At 29.9% G+C, this 18,883-nt stretch overlaps 1 protein-coding gene across 14 annotated transcripts in view; it reads left to right on the top strand.

The window, feature by feature from the left end:
- HUWE1 (HECT, UBA and WWE domain containing E3 ubiquitin protein ligase 1) overlaps positions 1-18,883 on the top strand; it is a 294,173-nt gene that overhangs the window by 175,282 nt on the left and 100,008 nt on the right. For all 14 annotated transcript variants that reach the window (XM_087154722.1, XM_087154721.1, XM_087154731.1 and 11 more), the window contains 2 exons: positions 5,537-5,600; positions 13,512-13,666. In XM_087154722.1, coding sequence (XP_087010848.1) covers positions 5,537-5,600; positions 13,512-13,666 — 219 coding nt within the window. The remainder of the gene's footprint in view (positions 1-5,536; positions 5,601-13,511; positions 13,667-18,883) is intronic.

Genomic DNA, 18,883 nt, shown 5'->3' with positions numbered 1-18,883 from the left:
TTTACTGAAATATACACTCAGATAAAAGAAATTTTTTGCTGAAAATGTTATTTCTTGATTTTTTTTATTAATTCAATAATCCATGTTTGCAATTATGGAAAACAAATGCTATCTGAGATGGTTTGTGCCAAATTCTTTGTAATTGAATTAAACAAGTTATATCTGATTATATTGTTATCAAACTAAAAAAAATAATAATTCTTTTGCCCATGCTCAATGCAACTTAGCATATACTCACATTCCATTGAAGCATTCTGCAAGTTTTTCATATATTTCTGCACAACTTCTGCTTTATTATTTCATAAAACATTTAGTTTCTGCAGCTAAGTCGCCGTGTCACCTTGTTTCTGAGACAAAAGCATATCATTTTTAGGAATTAGTTAATATTATAAATAATACTCGCTTAGATTGTATCTAAAAAGCATAATTTCTTATGTCCATTCTTCAAAAAATTGATTTAGTTTATTTTTTGACTACTGTTCCTTGCAATATTAAGTTATTAATTTAAAAATATACTATATGTGAAAATGTGAAACTTGTACACTTGTTGATTCCAATCACTTGATTGTTGTGTATTTCATAGCCATCATAACAACCACCATCACAAAAAGAATTTAATTTGTGTAAAAAGTGATATCAAAATTTATGATGAGAAAATATTCTATTTTTTATAAATGAGTAGCAAAGTCTTAAAAAATGATTAATGTTTATGCTTATGATTTTATTCTGGAATATTAATCCATACAAATCAAGCAGCTTAATGCGTTATGAAAAAAAAAAACTAGGGACAAGTAATAGAAAGCAGCAATGATGAGTATATTTTGATCATAGAGAGTACATGAAAAAGTTGCAACTTTGCTCAGATTTCTGTTCTAGAAAAAGTTAAAAATCGAGTATCAAACAAAGTTGATACAAAAATATTTTCAACATTTTAAGAAAGACTCAATAAAAAATTAGAGTATTGCAATTATTCAAAATTTATTAACTAATGAATTTCTCTTAAAGGGTATGCAAGCCAATTTCTCACTGTTTTAATTTCAAAAAATAAGTTAAAAATTTTATTTAGTGATGAATTATGTAATTTAACCTTTTTAAATTTTTTTATGCTTATTTACTGTGAATTTTTGCTCATGAACCTGTTTGACTCAAGTGTTGATTTATAAACTTTTTAATGGAGTTATTGAAAATGCTCCATTTCTTGCAGCAAAACAAAAGTGAAGGTTATTGTTAGTAGTTACCCTAATTTAAATTGAAATTATTATGTTATTTCAGTTTGAGGAGTTATATCTTCATATCAATTATACTACCATTTTTTTTTAAATTTTTGAGAAGATTTTTCCTAGTATTAAATTTTTTTCTCATTTTTTGATCCTAGATTTAATAAATTTGAAAACTCTGACCTCCAACTATTCGAATGATATCATATGATAGGTTTTAAAATGAAATTGAAACCATTTTTGTTCAGTTTAATGTTTTTACATGAACTATGGAAAATCTTCCTTAAAAGCATTAGAATTGGCACCTGCATTCATTTCTGTTTGTCAAAAAGAATAAGTAATCTTAAACCTTTGTCTTCTCTTATATTCATGGTTATATAATATTTGAACTTTTTTTTTTGCTATTTGGTATACAAAGAACGAAAAAGGTGTTTAAATGACGGAATCATTTCTAATTTGAACAAATCAAAACATAGTTTATTGTTTAGTATTTATTTTACTCGAAATATTTTAATGCATAAAGTTGTATAGCTAAAAATTAAAGTTGCCATGTCAAAAATGAAATAACATAAATGCATGGTGATAACAACAGGGTATCCGCGCACCTGGAAAGTCATAAAAAATCATGGAAAGCCATGAATTTTGGTATTGAACAAAATTTGTCATAAAATGGCATGATTTTAAATATTTTTTAAAAAAATTATGGAAAGTCATGGATTTAGGTCGCTGAAAAATCTAATTTTTAAAATGGAATTTACCCCCTCCCCCCAATTTCATGGTGTTCCGAATATCTGAATTTGTAACAAAATCCCCACTCATAGTCATATTTGATTAAAATATGAAATGTTTTTATCGTGTTCTTTAAAAATTATGGTGTTCTTTCAAAAAATGAAAGAAAAAACATTTTTAGAGTGAATTTTTTTTAAACTTCTGTGATTTCAGAATATTTGTTATTATTTATTTTTATTTTATCAATTTAAAATTTTAGCTTAAGGCAAGCCTGTAACAGGCAAATTTTTTTTATTCCGAAATGGGAACATAAAAATCAGGAGTTTCTTTCTTTCCGATAAGCAAGAAAAGTATCTTTAGAATGTAATTCTGCAGGGAAAAAAAAAGAAAAAAATTATTCACTTTTGTATTTTTTTCAGCTATTTTATTGCTTCAACTCTTTCTTTACTCTGTTTTTGAAATTTAAAATCTATAAATATGAAGATGCAGAGTATAACAGTTTTGGTTATACCTATCATTTCAGTGAACGTTTTTATAATGCTTTTTTAAATTTTTTTGTTGTGTTTTTGTCCGAGAAAATAGTAACTTTGTTAAGTCCTGAAAAATTCTTAAAATTAGTCTTGGAAAATCATGAATTTGAAAATCTAAAATGTAGCAGATACTCTGTAACAATAATTGGTTTTAGTGTTATAGGTGAGAAAACTGCTAGCTCAAGATAGTACAATTTTGTAGGTATCTCTGCTTGTCCATAAAAGTACTAGAAAAGTTTAATTGTTATTGTGTAATTTCCCTTGCATGCGGTTACAAATGAAAAGCTTTTGGGCTAAATTATTGTGAAGCTCCTTTTTGCGTTTGATGCCAAAAACTGGTTTAAACTATCAAAAAACTTCGTAAAACATTCTAAAACTTAGAAGGGTGTTCATGATGTAATAATGTATAATTTCTTTTATGAATTTATTAATTTATAATACAGATATATGCCAATATGTAAATATTGGTCTTTATTCCTGCAATAAAAAGTATTTTTTCAATATATCTTTTGTTGATCATTTTGTATATAACAAAATTTATCTTGCTAAATACAATAAATAATCTACTAGATTGTGAAGTACCTTCCTTTAATAGCACAAGCCTGCAAAATTGAACTTTTTGAAAAATACAAGAGAATTTATTATTGATTTATATGTTATTTGATGTGCAATAACAAATATTGTGTATGTGCATATGAAAGTTTGAAACAAAAAACAAAACAAGCAAAAAACAAAAGAGAAAAGTTTCTATTTAAGTTTATATTCGTTTTCCTCTGAAACTTTTTTTTGATGATCTTCTTTTATGCTTGATCTCAGGTTTAAGCCGAGCTATCATCCAACAGTAGTCAGCGAACATGTTCTTGTCCCATCTTCCTTGATATTTACGCTCCATATCTCTGATATCTTGATGGAACCTTTCCCCTTGTTCTTCGCTGACTGCTCCTAAATTTTCAGGGAAACTGTTCACATGTGAGTGAAGGAAATGCATTTTTACACTCATGGAGCAACCTAACGTTTTAAATTTGTCCAGCATTTTCATTACAATTTCTTTATAAACAGGATCCTTGTAATTACCCAGAAATTTACTGACGCCATCTTTGAAAGCAACCCAACTTTTTCCGTTTCTGTCATGTTAGTCTCAAATTCTTTATCCTTCATGAGTTTGCGGATATTTGGACCAACAAATATTCCTTCTTTCAACTTGGCTTGGGATAAACCTGGAAACTTTTTGCACAGGTATTTAAAACAATTGCCATGTTTTGGAACCACCTTGACAGACTGCTTCATTGCACCTAATTTTATATGTAGCGGAGGTAACAATACTTTTTTCGGATCAACTAAGCTGTTTCGAATAACGTTCTTGGTACCTGGGTCAATATATTGTCTTTTCGGTCTTTCTTTTGTGAGCCAATGTTGAGTCTTGTCACGGCTGTCCCGCTCACAAATTAAACATAGGTGCTTTATAAATCCCCCTTGTTAACCAAGAAGCATGGAGATAACTTTCAAATCACCGCAAATGGTCCAACTGTGATCGATATATTTTATTTTGTTCAGGACGAGAGCCAGGTTTTCGTAATATTCTTTTAAATATACTGAGTGTCCAACTGGTACTGATACATACTGGCTCCTATGATGAAGAATAGCTTTGAGGCTTCTTTTAGATGAATCTATAAACATCCTCCACTCATCTTTATTGTAGATGACATTAAATTTGCTCATCAATCCAGGAACATCAGAACAATAGACCAAGTTCTCTTCATCAAAATACTTAATAAATTCCTTTTCATGATTCCTGTACCAATAAAAAGATGTTCCTCTGGTCAATAAGTTTTTTTCTTTCAGTCTGGAGCCTAACAATTCAGCTGCCTCCTTCGAAAGGCCAAGATCTCTAGTCAGATTATTAAGCTCAACCTGAGAGGAGGGCTGAGGTAAACCGGCTACAGATGGTTTATATTCGATATCGGAGCCTTGAACTTCTGGATTTTCCGAGACTGAAGACTCTGATTGGTAATTCAGTTGGAGGCAAAGGCACAGGCATATCAGATCCATAAGGAACGGGGCGTATGGCCGATGGAATGCTATCAGGATAAGATATTAGTCTGATTTTTCCGGTTATACCCACGAACAGGGCAGGAACAAAAATAACAATCATCACAGTGGTTTCGGGACTCTCATCACGTCATAGGAATTCCAAATTGTAAAGCAGTCATCTTTCCTTGATGCCATAAGCGTAGATCAGTGAGACACTGCACACAAACTTTATGAGGCGCCCAAGATTTGTCCTGATCTCCGAGCTTCATGTCAAAATATCTGAGATAAAGTTGTCTTATATAGTCTGTAATACTCCTCATGCGATTTTTAACAACGCTATATTCACCGCATATGAAAGTCATGTGGGAAATTTTCACAATGTCTTGAACTCTAAGCCATGTTTCACGAAACGTACAGAAAAAAGCAAACTTTAAAATGACTCCCTAATACGCTTGCTAGTGTTTCTGAGAGGTCAGCGGACCTAGATAAGGATTCTCGTGACGCTATTGGTAGAGAGAGGTTGTTACAGAGAGAGGGATGGTGACTGGAAGTAGTGATAGAGGGGTACTTTTGTAGATTTGACCAAAGTAGAATGCTCGTCAGTCAAGAAGGGAAGAAATTCAAAAACGAAATTTTTTTTATGGTTAAAGTTCATAAAAATTCCAGTAAAATCGAATTTTTCTAAAAAAACGTGACGTGATGGACATTTTTCATTATTATTTTCCATTTCAGCATAAAAAAATATATTAAGTTCAGCTGTCAGACCTCTTGTATTTTTTCATCGCAGGCCTGTGTAATCTTTAGAGCGTTTGAATCACTGTAGAAAATTTATATATACTTTTTAAAATGTGACATGACATTTACTAATTAATTTTTTTAAGTCTTTTCAGTTTTGTGGATTATTATTTTACACTTTTGTAAACTTCTTTATAAGATTTGCTTCTGAGTAATATCTTTTTCAGTAATTTTTAATGGTTATAGAATTTTTATTTAAACAGTTTATATAGTATTTTATTTTTAAATTTTTAGGCCCACCCCGTTTACACCATTTTGATTTTGAATCAACATCAAATGATGTACCCATACCCTCAGAGTGAGTTATTCTTTTCCTATTTTCTTATCTTAAATATTTACCTAATAAGCATTATATCTTAATCTTGTCTAGTATTGTCTAGTATAATCCAATTTATAACATTTCTGTAATCTAAAGGTGTTAAGGTGATTTAAAGGAAAAGGAGATTTGATTTTCTAGAAACAAGGTAAATAAAGTTAGGAGAAAGCAGAAGCAGTAGGGAAAATGAATGACTAAATTGAAAATCAGAGAAAAAATGATCAAGGAATTGTATTGTTTGAGCAAGAGTTGTGATTTCATAATTACACAGATTTTAATTTCAATATGTTATTCCTAATTTTATGGTAAAAAATTACTGTGCTTTTTTTTAATTGGATGAACAGGAATTGAGATTTTTTTGCTTAATATGGTGTAAGATTTGTAAATATCTGTGTAGTATAACCCAAATGTTTAACTGCACAATTCACACGGATCCATGTTTTAAAAAAGCAAATGTTTGAAACGGCCAGCTAGGTAATTTTATGACTTTGAACAATTAAGTCTTTTAACAAATTTAACCTTTTAACCATCTGAGTGCTAATCTCAGCTTTTTCCAATTTTTTCAGCTGAAGGATTTGGAATGTCAAAAGACTGTGTTCAGTTTTTTATTTCAGTTTTTTATTTAATTAATTAAAGCAGGGTGCGTATCGTTTTTAAAAAAGGCCCTTAATGGTGATATATCATTGGGTGTTTTTAAAAAATGCTTAATTTTCTCTTTCAAAATTGAAATTTTTTCTTTACCATGTCTGTTTATACCACAAATAATGCAAGGAGCATAGTTTTCACATTGTCCTAATCAACTGTTTCACAATTCATTCAACCACAATCCATTTAGTAGGTCCTCAGAGCAGTCAATTATCACTAAGCTTCATCACCTTAAAATTTTCATATTCCATCTAAAAATTTAATTTAATAAAGATATGAATTATTTAAGATTTTTAATCGTTTGATTTTTTACCTGAGGGTCGTATATATTTGAATTTTTTTTTACTTTATTACTTTTTTTTTATTTTATATTATTTCAAATATTTTTATTGCTCTTAATTTGTTTTGTGAAGAAACTCAATGATATTGAGAAGCAAGATTTTAAAGTATGAAGTGAGGGGCCTTCACTATTTTAAATGCAGCAACAAGTGGAGCCATATAATAATTTACTTTTGACAAAAATGTTGAGCTTCAATACTCATTGCATTTACATTTCAAAATTAATAAAAATCTTTTAATCAATTCATTAAAGAAAAACTGAACCAAGTAAAAATTTCTGTTAAAAATTTATTCGGGGCCGTTGACTATTTTATATTTGTATTATGAATTTTAAAGACTTCTTATTTTGCTTAATTCTTTACATTCCTTTATAAATTTGATACAATCAAAAATTTTAATCTAGTTAATGTATTGTTGAATATGCTTTTATAAATAACTTTTATTTAAATCTAATAAATACTCTATAACCTTTTAACCAATTAAATTAATTATAATTTCAAAGAAATTTTTTTTACCTAATTAAATAAAGTGTTAATTTGAAATAAGCCACTCAATATTGAATATATTTAAAATTTTGGTACTTCTCCATTATACCGGCAAGAATACTTTTTGGCGACAGCACTCAGTCGCTGGTACAAATCACACGAAACAGACTTTATTGATCACAACACACACATAAAGAAAAACAGTAACTAAATGGTTCAAATATTTTTTTACTTTGGTGGCATAAAAATTTTAATATCACTTAAACTTTTTTCAAATGGTTCCTCCGTTTGCCTTCTCCACATAAATTCCGCAAGATAATTTTCGAGATGATGGCATGCCGTTCCTCTTTGTTCTTTATTTTGCCATTTGGCACTGTCCCACAGTCACTATTTTTTGCTTATGCGTTCCAGTTTCCGGATCGATTAAGTTGTACTTATGGTTCACTTTGAAATGTCGGAAACTTTAATCTTCCAGCTTACTAGTCAGTATAATTTCTATGAATCAGAATATGATATACCGTAATTTCGCGGAGATAGGCCGTGGCGTTATTGATTTAAAACTTGAAAGTTTAGTAGAAAGGCATATCTAACGGGGCGGCCTATGTAGTATGATTTTTTTTCTTAAAAGTTTTGCTTTTTGGAAACCCCACTAGAAATTTTATCATCATTCTTTCCACCTATTACTTGTGCTTTTTATTTATTTTTTCATGTTTAATGTTACTCCAAGGAATGGTCAGCACACCTGGAATTTTCTCCTCCCTCCACACTCCCCAATCCTTTCTTGGAATCACTTTCTGGAGACCACTATCCATAAGAGAACAAAGTCTCTTTCCTTTTCTGCCATATGAACAATTGTTGAGTGTAGGCAGGGCCGGATTTAAGCTTAGTGGGGCCCTAAGCTACTGAAAATGATGGGGCCCTTATAAGTTGAATTCCATTTCTATACACCTAAAGTAAACTGTCACTATTTTTTATTGTTGAGTATTAACATTATATTATTAAAAAATTTATTAATATTACTTTATTGTTAAATATATTAATTGTGATGAGACTATTTGGTAGAACCTTTCTTTTATTGCACATATATCTTTTGAACGAGGGGAAAAAGTTACAAAAGAAACACCTTTTAAGCACAGAGTAAAAATTTGGCGTGCTGGGCCACTATATATTTAACAGAGTGTTTTCTTTTTTAGATTCATTTTGAATATACTTTGATTGCAATTTTTAATAATTTTTTTGCAAATTTTTCTTTACGTTACAAAATCTATAAGACTTAGAAACATGAAATTTTGAATGTGCGTAGAAAATATGTAGAGTTAGAAAGGAAACAAGAAATTACAATTTGATTATTAGTTTTATTTTTTTTATAACCGCCGTTGAACAACCGACTCAATTTTGGGTTTACCCCCTATCAACCATGCTATCCAGGCCAAATTTATTAGTTTATTTTATAACAGTCATTGCACAGCCTGCCCAATTTCGAGTTTATGACTACTAATATTCAACTCCGTAGCCTTGTAATTTTGAACCCAATCCAGCAGTACCTGGACCAGGTGAGGGCCGTTATATTAATGCTGTTTGAAAAAATAAAAGGAACATTTCGTAAGCTGATAATATTTAATTGATGTTTATATTGAAAATATTTCTTCACTATTTTTGCTTTTTTTAAAATTATTTTAAGTACATTTGTTAAATTTTAGTGCAGGAAAAAAAATTGTTAATGTGATTGGATGTGAAAGAGCAACAGTCCCGGGCATCCAGCCAAAACAAGCATTCAACATATCAATGGAACACACTAAAGCTTTATATCAATTAGCAATTAGTTTTAGATAATTACAATTGCAGAATAAGTATCTTATTAAAGAATGAAATGTTTTAAAAGACAAATATCTGTTAATGTTTAACATTTAATCAACAGAAAAACAGAACCAATATTAAAATCTAACGAATCTATTATTTTTAATTACTGTGACAGAAAAAAAAATTGAAGCCTGATAGATTTCAGAATTTTAGAAACACCTTCTAGTTATACGATTCAATCAAATAGGTTTCAATGTCTTTCATCCCGGTCTCATTAGTGATTCAGCATATTTTGATATCATTTTTGTTTCGTTCTTACTTAATATTAATTTGTTTGCGACAGTTAATTTGTATACCTCTTTTACTACATTTCCGAGAAGTTTAAAAATATAATATTCAGGATTTTAGCAAGCAAAGAATTCACAGAAACCTCATGCATGAAGTTATTCCAGTTTACAACTATTCGTGTCTGATTTCCAATCGCTTTTCACACCAATTAACTGAAGTTAATTCTTCACTCTAACAATAAATAAACTCTTCAAAAAGCTCAATTTCGATGACTTGAAACCATGTGCCTTTACGGATACTTCTTTTACAGTGGACAAGATGAAAGGTTGCAGCACCATTGAATTTCATCTTTGATTTATAATTTCATTTCATGATTCTTGTCACAAATCGCGATTTCTGTCAAAACACCTTCATCTTGAAACAATCTGACTGCTTCTTTCTCCGTTTTAGGCAAATCCCAAATTTTCATTGCGTCTTGCATAAATTTTTCATATTAAGAAAAAGATGTGACTTATGGGGGGGGGGGGAAATGGCAGAGACTTGCTTTGAAAATGTGGAGACAAAAGGTTACCAGAAACGATAATCTGTTTGGCTTTGGTTGCATCATTATTGGCGGCTTTATCGCCTGCTCCGGTATAATGGAAAAGTAGCAAAATTTTGTATAAATTGTTTTTATGGTGGCTAATATAATCAAGAAAAGAGTTCTTTGTCAAACTAGTTATTTTATCAAGATTATGTAAAATCTTAGAAAATTATTTTGCATTTTGTTAATGTATATGTGAAAAACTTTCAGCAATAAGAAGAAAAAAGTTTTATTAGTATGCATATCCTAATTATGATATTTTTTAAAGTGCTTTTTGAGTGCTGGAAAAGCAATAAAAGAGGTGCTTATTTTTTGTTAAAAAATTTGGCTAAGCACCCTGTGAAATTATTCAATTAAAAAGTAGTCAATTGCACCCAATAATTATGAAAATTGGTTATGTAGACTTCACATTTACTGCCACTAACCTATATCAGAAGTATAAAATTTTAGTTGAAGTGGCCTTTGTTAATTGCATTTTAATTTATTTGATTAACTACTACATGGTTAATTTTTCATAACTAAACTAAACTCAGTGGCGCGACGGCTCGTAGAGGGCCAAGGCCTACTGTGCCCATCTCAGTTTTCTTGACCTTGGGCTCTGGGGTGCAGCAGCAGATGTTCCGGTCAGGTGGTCAGCCGAACGCGGAACCCCTCGTGTTCAGTTCCCAAGCATGCTTGGCACTCGTTTATCGACCCACTGAAGGGATGAAAGGCTGAGTCAACCTTGCCTGTCCCGAGTATCGAACCAGGGACCTGTGGCACGACAGCGCGAAGCGCTACCGCTCAGCCACCGGGCGTCAATTTTTCATAATTGGGAATTTTTATTATACAGTACAGAACCCTTTATCTGGAAATCAGAAAACCAAAAAATCGGAGCGAAATTCAATAAATTTTCTCGCCATTCTTAAAAAAAATTTTTTTTTTTCCTCATGGGATTTTACGATTTTTCTTTCTTTTTTTAAAGATGTTTACCTTTCCATCATTTTGGAAATAATCATTAGTGTATTACTTCATTGTTTTGTCTTATTTTTAAGATTATTTCCAAATAATTTTTTTTTTTTTTAGTTTGGTTTAACTATAAAAAAACGGCTTTTTGTAGCGATTCAGAAAACCGGAAAAATCAGTTTTCCGGAATAGCAATGGTCCCGACCATTCCGGATAGTCGGTTCCCTACTGTATATTAAATTATTTTTTAAGGAACTTGTTTACTTTTTAAGTATCTTTAGAATTGGACAAAAGTAAGAACAATTAGTAATAACATTTCTTATATTACAATGCTAATTCGTTTTGATTGGTTATAGTAAATGTCATTGAAAATAAAATATTAGGAATAATTGTACTTTTTCCTGCATAATTCAAAAGAATTGGATGCAACAGCTCTTATTTATTAAATTATTACAGTAAACAATACTGCAATAAAGCATTAAAAAAATAGTAAAATTTTTAAACACTTTTTAGGTTGAAAAAATTACTTTAAGTACATCTTTTGCTTTGCATTTCAATATTTTTTTATTCATATCTCAAAATTCATATCTGTCATTACAAAAACCAAATAATCATTCAACACAGGTCATACTTGATGAAGCAGTAACTTTATATTTTCACAAATCACTGTATTTAGGAAATCTGGCAGATCTAATGCAAAGAAAAATAGGGAAGACAACTTACATAGGGTTATAAGCAGATAAAATGATGCAGAAAATTTGGGATGTTCCGAGCATATACATACATTATTTCATAGTGATTAATTCTTTTAAATATCAACACAAATTAATTCAGGATTTGTTGACTGCTGACAAATTTGTAGTAGCCAAAAATTTATAATGCATATTCTCTAATTGGATCATATTTTATTAGCTTATGCTGGAGGTAGATTTGAATCTGATTCTCAGATAAATTATCAGGTACTTTAATGCATGAAACAAGCAACTTCAATTAGTATGAATTACTTTTTCAAAACTTGGTTTATTCTCGGAAATGCTTTTAAAGGAAAATTACTTAATAGTATAGATTTAACACTAGATGGCAACACCATTGAAGAAAGTTTATTGCTGGATCAATTTAAATGAGTGTTCTCTCTCTGTTATCATTTAGAAGAAAAAAAAAACTAATCTGTTTCACCGGATTCATTCATTTTAGATTAGTCCCAAATGGAGCCAGTTTCTCTCATATTCAGTATTACAGGGATGTGATTCTTCCGCGGATTCGCGGATTTCCGCTTTTTTTCAGATTTCCCCCGCTAATTTCCTGGAACAAGTTAAAATATTTTATGAAGAATTTTATTTTCCACGGAGCGAAAGTATTGAAGTCCTCATTCCTCCCTCTGAAGCTTCTCTAAAAATCATTTCCTTGGAAAAAACCGGTTTACCTTTATACAGGGATGAGATTTTTTCGCTTTTGCCTTTCGAATTTCAGCCTTTTTTATCAAAAATTCCGATTCTCTAAAGGTTTCGTTTTTTTATAAATATCCTGCTTTTTTTTTTTTTTTTTTTTTTGAATTCAGACGTTGAAATAAAATAATTATATTTATTTACGATTTTCAAAGGTAAGCAGAAAATTCAAACATTGTCCTAGCTGCTAACCCTTCCGTATTTTTACTTATTTTAGCTATTTTCTCCGCTTTTACGCACAGAAAATAAGATTTTTCGTATTTTTATTCGTCCGCCCGACAGCTTGTATTTTCGCAATTCAAACAATTGACCCTGTTGTCTAGGGTGAAAGCAAACGATTAAAAAAAAATAGAGGTGGATTTGCGGTGAAAATATTTATTTGAATATTCAATTAATCTTGTAAATGTTTATTTATTATGTCTAAACAAAAACAATACAAACAAGCCTTTTAGAAATCCCAAGTCCAGAATCCGCGAATATCTCGATTCTTATCCACGCGATTTTAATGTTAATCATCGATTTTCGTATTTCCCTGATTTAAAAGTTGCGCATTGCGATTCTTATTCAGGCGACTTAAATATCGAACATCGCGATTTGTATTTACGTGCTTTTGAAACCCTATGTAGCGGTTCGTATTCACGCCAGTTTAAAATCCAATGTCGTGATTCGTTTGTGCGGTTTTAATATCAAACATCGATTTTCGTATTTACATGTGCTTTAAAAATTAGACATTGTGATTTGTATTCGCGCGATTTAAAAATTATGCATCGTGATTCCTATTTATGTGATCTAAAAATTACGCTTCATGATTTGTATTTTCGCATTTTTTAAAATTCAATATAGAGTTTCATATTCACGTGATTTAAAAGCCTCATATCGAGATTCATATTCTCTCAATTTGAAATCATGCATGTGATTCATATTCATATATTCATACAATTTTAGAATTAATCATCGGAATTTATAATCACATGGCTTATAAGTTTGAAAGTCGCACCTTTTTTGTCAAATTTTTGTATATACAGTACAGAACCCGTTATCCGGAAATCAAAAAACCGGAACGAAATTCAATAAATTTTCCCGCCATTTAAAAATTTTTTTTTTCCTCATAAGATTTTAGGATTTTTCTTTTTTTTCTTTCTTTTTAAGATTATGTCCAAATTTTTTTTTTTAGTTGGGTTTAACAATAAAAAAACGGCTTTTTGTAGCAATTCAGAAAACCGGAAAAATCAGTTATCCGGAATAGCGATGGTCTCGATCGTTCCGGATAATCGGTTCCCTACTGTAAATCAAAGCGTGTATATGTTGCTAAAATATAAAAGTGTATCATCAATATACTTATCACCCTTTTGTTCTAAATTAGAGGCTGGATAAGTTCACCTTCAAATGCAGTTGATAGAACATTTGGTAGTATCACAACTATGGCTGGTTCAGTTAATGATGGTGCTACTGATGTAAACTCATCAGTTTTTGGTTTGCGTCGCTCTACCTTTACAGTAGAAACTAACATGTTTGGTGGTAAGAAGAAATTCAATCATTTTAACAAATTATTATAATTATCATTATATTTTTTTATTTAAATTATCAACTAACTCATTAAATTTTTTTCTTTTAACATGCTTCTGTTGTGCATTTAATATTTTAAGAAACAAGTTTTTGACAATATTTTATCAAGCAAGTTTAGCTTGTCCATTTAATATTTTACAAAATTTTACCATCTTTAAATACAAAAACTTACACAACTGTTTGGAACATAAGTTCTTGGTACAAATGCAGTAGAATGAGTTTGAAATTTCTAAAATTAAAATAAATAAGAACTTTTCCTTACTTAAATCATATCACAAAACTTTTGTGTCTGATGGCATATGCAATGATCATGTTAAAAGGATCATGTTTTTCCCCAATTCGTATAAACACAAACTTCAAGGACAGCATGATAAATTTAAAATAACATATTTTTCAATTCAAAAATATTTCAAGATATTGAAATGAACAAAGGGACTAAAAACATCAAATTAGCTGGATACATATCTGTGCATAAAATAGTAAAGGTATGTTTTATTACTAATGATTTAATGGTAAATAAGGAATAAAACATACCTGACGAAAGCTTCTTTCGCTTCAAAAATATATAAATAAGAAATAGCAGTTAACATGTTTCAAACAGTTGATTGTTATTTATATATTTTTGAAGCTAATGAAGTTTGTAATCAGGTATTATCCTACCGCTTCAGTTTCTTGGGATTATTCAAAAGAAAGGTTGAATATTTTTCAATATTTTTTAATCATGCTCTTTTATATAAGCATTGTATTTAAAAAATATTAAATTCAATTAACAGGCTGCATCCATGTATTAATAATTTGTTTATGCTGATAACAGAAAAAAAAATCGAAAAATAAACTGTCAATAAAATATAAAATTCAGAAAAGCTTCTCATTCCCATCTATGCTTTTTTTTATTGTAGCAAGTATAATATATTTATGGTTGCTACAGTCAAATGTGAAACTTTTGCTCTTAACTTGTATGATTGCATTTTTTGTTGTTGATAATTTTAAAAATTATCTGAATATGAAAATGTTGATGGTCTGTATAATTTACACAATTTTTAGAGACATGACTTGAGTTTTAATTTACTCAAATTAATTATTTTATGATTATATTTTACCAGAACAGCTAAATTATCTAAACTTTTAAAAAATTATTTATCACATTTATTCATTTAAAGTCAGAATCTCAACTCTAGATTAAAAAGATTTTTATGGGAAAATTTAATATTTTCTGTTCGGTTATATTTAACTACATTTATTCATGTCAATAATTGAAAAGTCATTAAGTCATTTTTTTGTAAAACCAGTTTGGTTTAAATCAAATTAGTTAAACCAGCCAACCCTGATGCCAACATACAGGTGAAACAAAATTTTTCATTTTCTCTAGTTTCTGTTGATATGGTCCCCCCCCAACCTGTTTAACAGTTCGGGCTAGTAGATAGTCAAAAGCAAGTAAATGAGGGGCACTTCATCTATGTTAATCAATTGATTATTTGTGAGGTTAAGACTCCCTCACAGTATTGTGTGCATAATCTAAATTTTGGTCATTTTTAATTCCCATTCAATGGGCAATTGTTGCCACACTGTTGTCCTTGATCTAATCTAGAGATTTTGCCTCTTTGTGGAGTGAAAACTTTGTGAAGACTATACTGTAAATAACAGTATCCATATTCTGGGTAATTAATCTGACACACATCATCCTTATAATTGAAACTGTATGCCTTTCTCTCTTTATTTAGCTCCCACTCCTTCAATTTTTGGTTCAAGTTCAGGCCATTTGGTAGAGCCCCTTCTCTTGACCCTTTTATTTCTAAACATGTTTTCTATCGTTAGTTTTTATTTCTTCCATTGATAAATGCAATGTTTGATCATTTCAAATTCTATTGCTAATTTCTTTGGCCCGTTTATTTTTTCAGAGATCAATTTAATAGATGAATTAATAATCAACAAAAAAGAAGAGGAATCAGGGCAGGAAAAATAGTAAAATAACCCATATTAACTGGAAAAATAAATAACAAAACATGTACTAAAAGAATTCACAAAAAGGAATGAGCAAAAGGAATTGAGTTTCACTTTTACAATTTAGTGAAATAATAAGAGGAGGAATTCTTGCTCATGAAATGGAAATAATACATTATGACTCAATTTAAAAAGAGAGAAGAGACCAGTTCCTAAGGAGAGGTACAGTGCCCAAAATAAAGAATGGACCACCCTGAATAACTTTTGATCTAATGGTCGGATCTACAATCTTAATGGTTCAAGGGGGTGACCTCAAATATGCTCATTATTTAGTGCAGACAGTATTTTCAGTTAAGATTTCAGGTGTAAAATCATACTTTCTCTGAATAAACATACTTTTTTTTAAGGGATTCAATATTTTCACCCCGGATATTTCAAATATAGAGTGTAGCCACAATCAGGGAAATATGATCCTAATAGTTTGGTCAGGAGAGCAGTCTGAAATTTAGACCCCAGAATGTTAATTTTATTTTATGAGTATTTTGCCATATCTCTAGAACTTTTTAAGCGAATTGAAAAAATTTTGTACTTAATAATAAAATTTATTCATCCAAAGATAATATCATGCAATTAATAACTTTTAATAAGTATTTATTATTTTATTTAAAAATAGTTCTTTTTGAAGTGTAAGGTTTACAATTTTTTACAGTGTGTAATTTTACACATTAAAATACGAAATTACAGAGAAATTGGTCAAATGGTTACTAAGAAATTGAATTTTTTTAAAATCACATCTTTAAAATTTGATTTCTCAGGAATTCGACTGATTTTGTTGAAATTTTGTATTTTGTCATGTAAAATGTCTTTACAATTATTTAAAAAATTTTTATACCTTATGATTCAGACATTTTTCAACCATTATTAAATAAAATAGTAAATAACTATTTGCTGAAAGTTATTATTTGCTTGAAATTATTTTTAAATAAACTAATTTTAAATTTTTCTGCAAAAAGTTTTTATTTTTCTGAAATAGTTATTGAGACATGGCGAAATATGCATAAAGTAAAATTACCATTAAGGGTTTCAAACTATTGCCGCTCTCCTTACCAAACTATTTGAACCAAATTTCCTAGACTTCGCTACCCTATATATTTTGGGATTGAGAAATCCGAATCCTTTGGAAAGAGGTATGTTTATTCAGAGAAAGTATGTTTTTGTGTCTGAATGTGTATCTTAAAATATCGTCTACATTGATTAATTAGCATATATGAGATCACCCCCTCGAACTATTAAGGTTTATGCCTAGAACATGTAGATCCGATCATTGGATCAAAAGTTACTTAGGGTGGTCCGTTTTTTATTTTGGGACGAGTAAAAAGAGTACTTGTCCCAAAAGAAAAAGAGTAAAAGAGTACTTGTCCCAAGCACCGCATGTAGGGGAAAAAAAACTTTTTCGTTAGCGCTGAAGCCTGTTCGCTAAAAAATATTGTACATCATTTTGTGAAAGACTTGACAGAACTATTTTAAGCACTCAAAACTTTTATGTATAACTTCCTGTGGTATCAGTTTATAGTAAAGTTTTAGTTTATCATGACATTCAGGGAATGATGTAAAAATAAATTAAGTATTGTATATTTATTTATTTTTGATGAACTATAATAGTATGTGTTTGAGAAGCAACAAATTGAAAAATTCAAATTAAAACAAAAATATGTTTCGATTTCAGCAAATAAATTAATAAAAATTTTCTTTACATTTTATATGATAAAAAAGTTGCCAATTAAAATACTGCTTGGTGTAGATCAATTATGACAAATTTAATTTTAAAACAAATTGCTTTTGATAAAATTTATATAATAAACAGTTTTGAACAATAAAGTATTGTTGAGCAAGCAATGAGGCTAACAAAAGCGGATCGCTGATATTGGTATATATACAAAATTACAAGAATAATCAAGAAAAGAAAACGTTAATTTTTGTGTTCCTCGTTGCTATGGGATACCAGACTGGCAGAGTTGAATTGTCGTAGTCAGGTCTCCAAAGTTATAATTATCAAAATTTTACATTGATACTTTCCTGATATTTCATTCGTGCATCTTTATTTTTATCTGTTGACTATAAAAAAAAAATCTTTAAAACATTGTTTAAACAGTTATTGGTGCTTGTTTCCATTTCCTATTTATGGAAAAAGTAATTTTAATTAACTTGTAAACTAGATATTCTAGATTTGCAATTTAATGTGCTTACCTTTACCTTGTGAATTTCTTATGTTGCTTACCTTTAGAAAATCATTTTTTCGACAAGCATATTTTTGAATTTACAAACTGAACTAAACTAAACTCAGTGGCGCGACAGCTCCTAGAGGGCCAAGGCCGACTTTGCTCATCTCAGATTTCTTAACCTTGGGCTCTAGGGTGCAGGAGCAGATGTTCCGGTCAGGTGGTCAGCCAAACGCAGAACCCCCAGTGCTTAGTTCCCAAGCATGCTTGGTGCTCATTTATCGGCCCACTGAAGGGATGAAAGGCTGAGTCAACCTTGCCCGGCCCGAGGATCGAACCAGGGACCTGTGGCACGACAGCACGAAGCGTTACAGCTCAGCCGCCGGGCATCGAACTATTAAGATAAAAATCTTTACAATCTATAAAGATAAAAAGTCCAATCACACTGAAAAACTATATTTTTAGGCCAAAATAATCAGGGTTTGAAAAAACCCGGGGATTTTTGAAAAAACCCTACCCGCCTGGGTTTTATTGAAAAAACCCGGGGAAAATTGGGTTTTATTTGAAAAAACCCGGGGAAAAGTGGGTTTTTTCATTTAGTGCTCATAAATTTTACTGTGAAAATATTTTTATTTATTAAATAGTGTTGTTATAAGTAAACACTAAAATTTCATCTGACTTTTACCTGTAATAAAATTAAACTGGAATAATATTTAATGGTCTTCCATGTTTTTATAATACGATTAATAGAAAGTGAAATTAAAATTATGTATAATTATAAAGAGTATTAGTTACTTATCCCTTTTTTCAAATATTTAGATAAATATATGCATTTTTAGATACATTATAACTTTATAGTTTCAAAAAACAAATTGATCTTAAAATTATAAAAAAGCATAGATAAAAAGTTATAGCTTATTTTTTTAAAATCCGAAAATAAAACTTTAAATTTGTATATTGTTGTTTAATGTATCACTTAATAAAAATTTTTTTTGTTTGCTTTCAATAT

This window comes from Parasteatoda tepidariorum, chromosome 11 (genome assembly GCF_982258835.1).
Source record: "Parasteatoda tepidariorum strain Cologne lab strain chromosome 11, Ptep-v5.0, whole genome shotgun sequence".
Taxonomy (NCBI): domain Eukaryota; kingdom Metazoa; phylum Arthropoda; class Arachnida; order Araneae; family Theridiidae; genus Parasteatoda; species Parasteatoda tepidariorum.
Note: the sequence above shows the minus strand (reverse complement) of the source record. Positions and strands in the feature narration are given on the sequence as shown.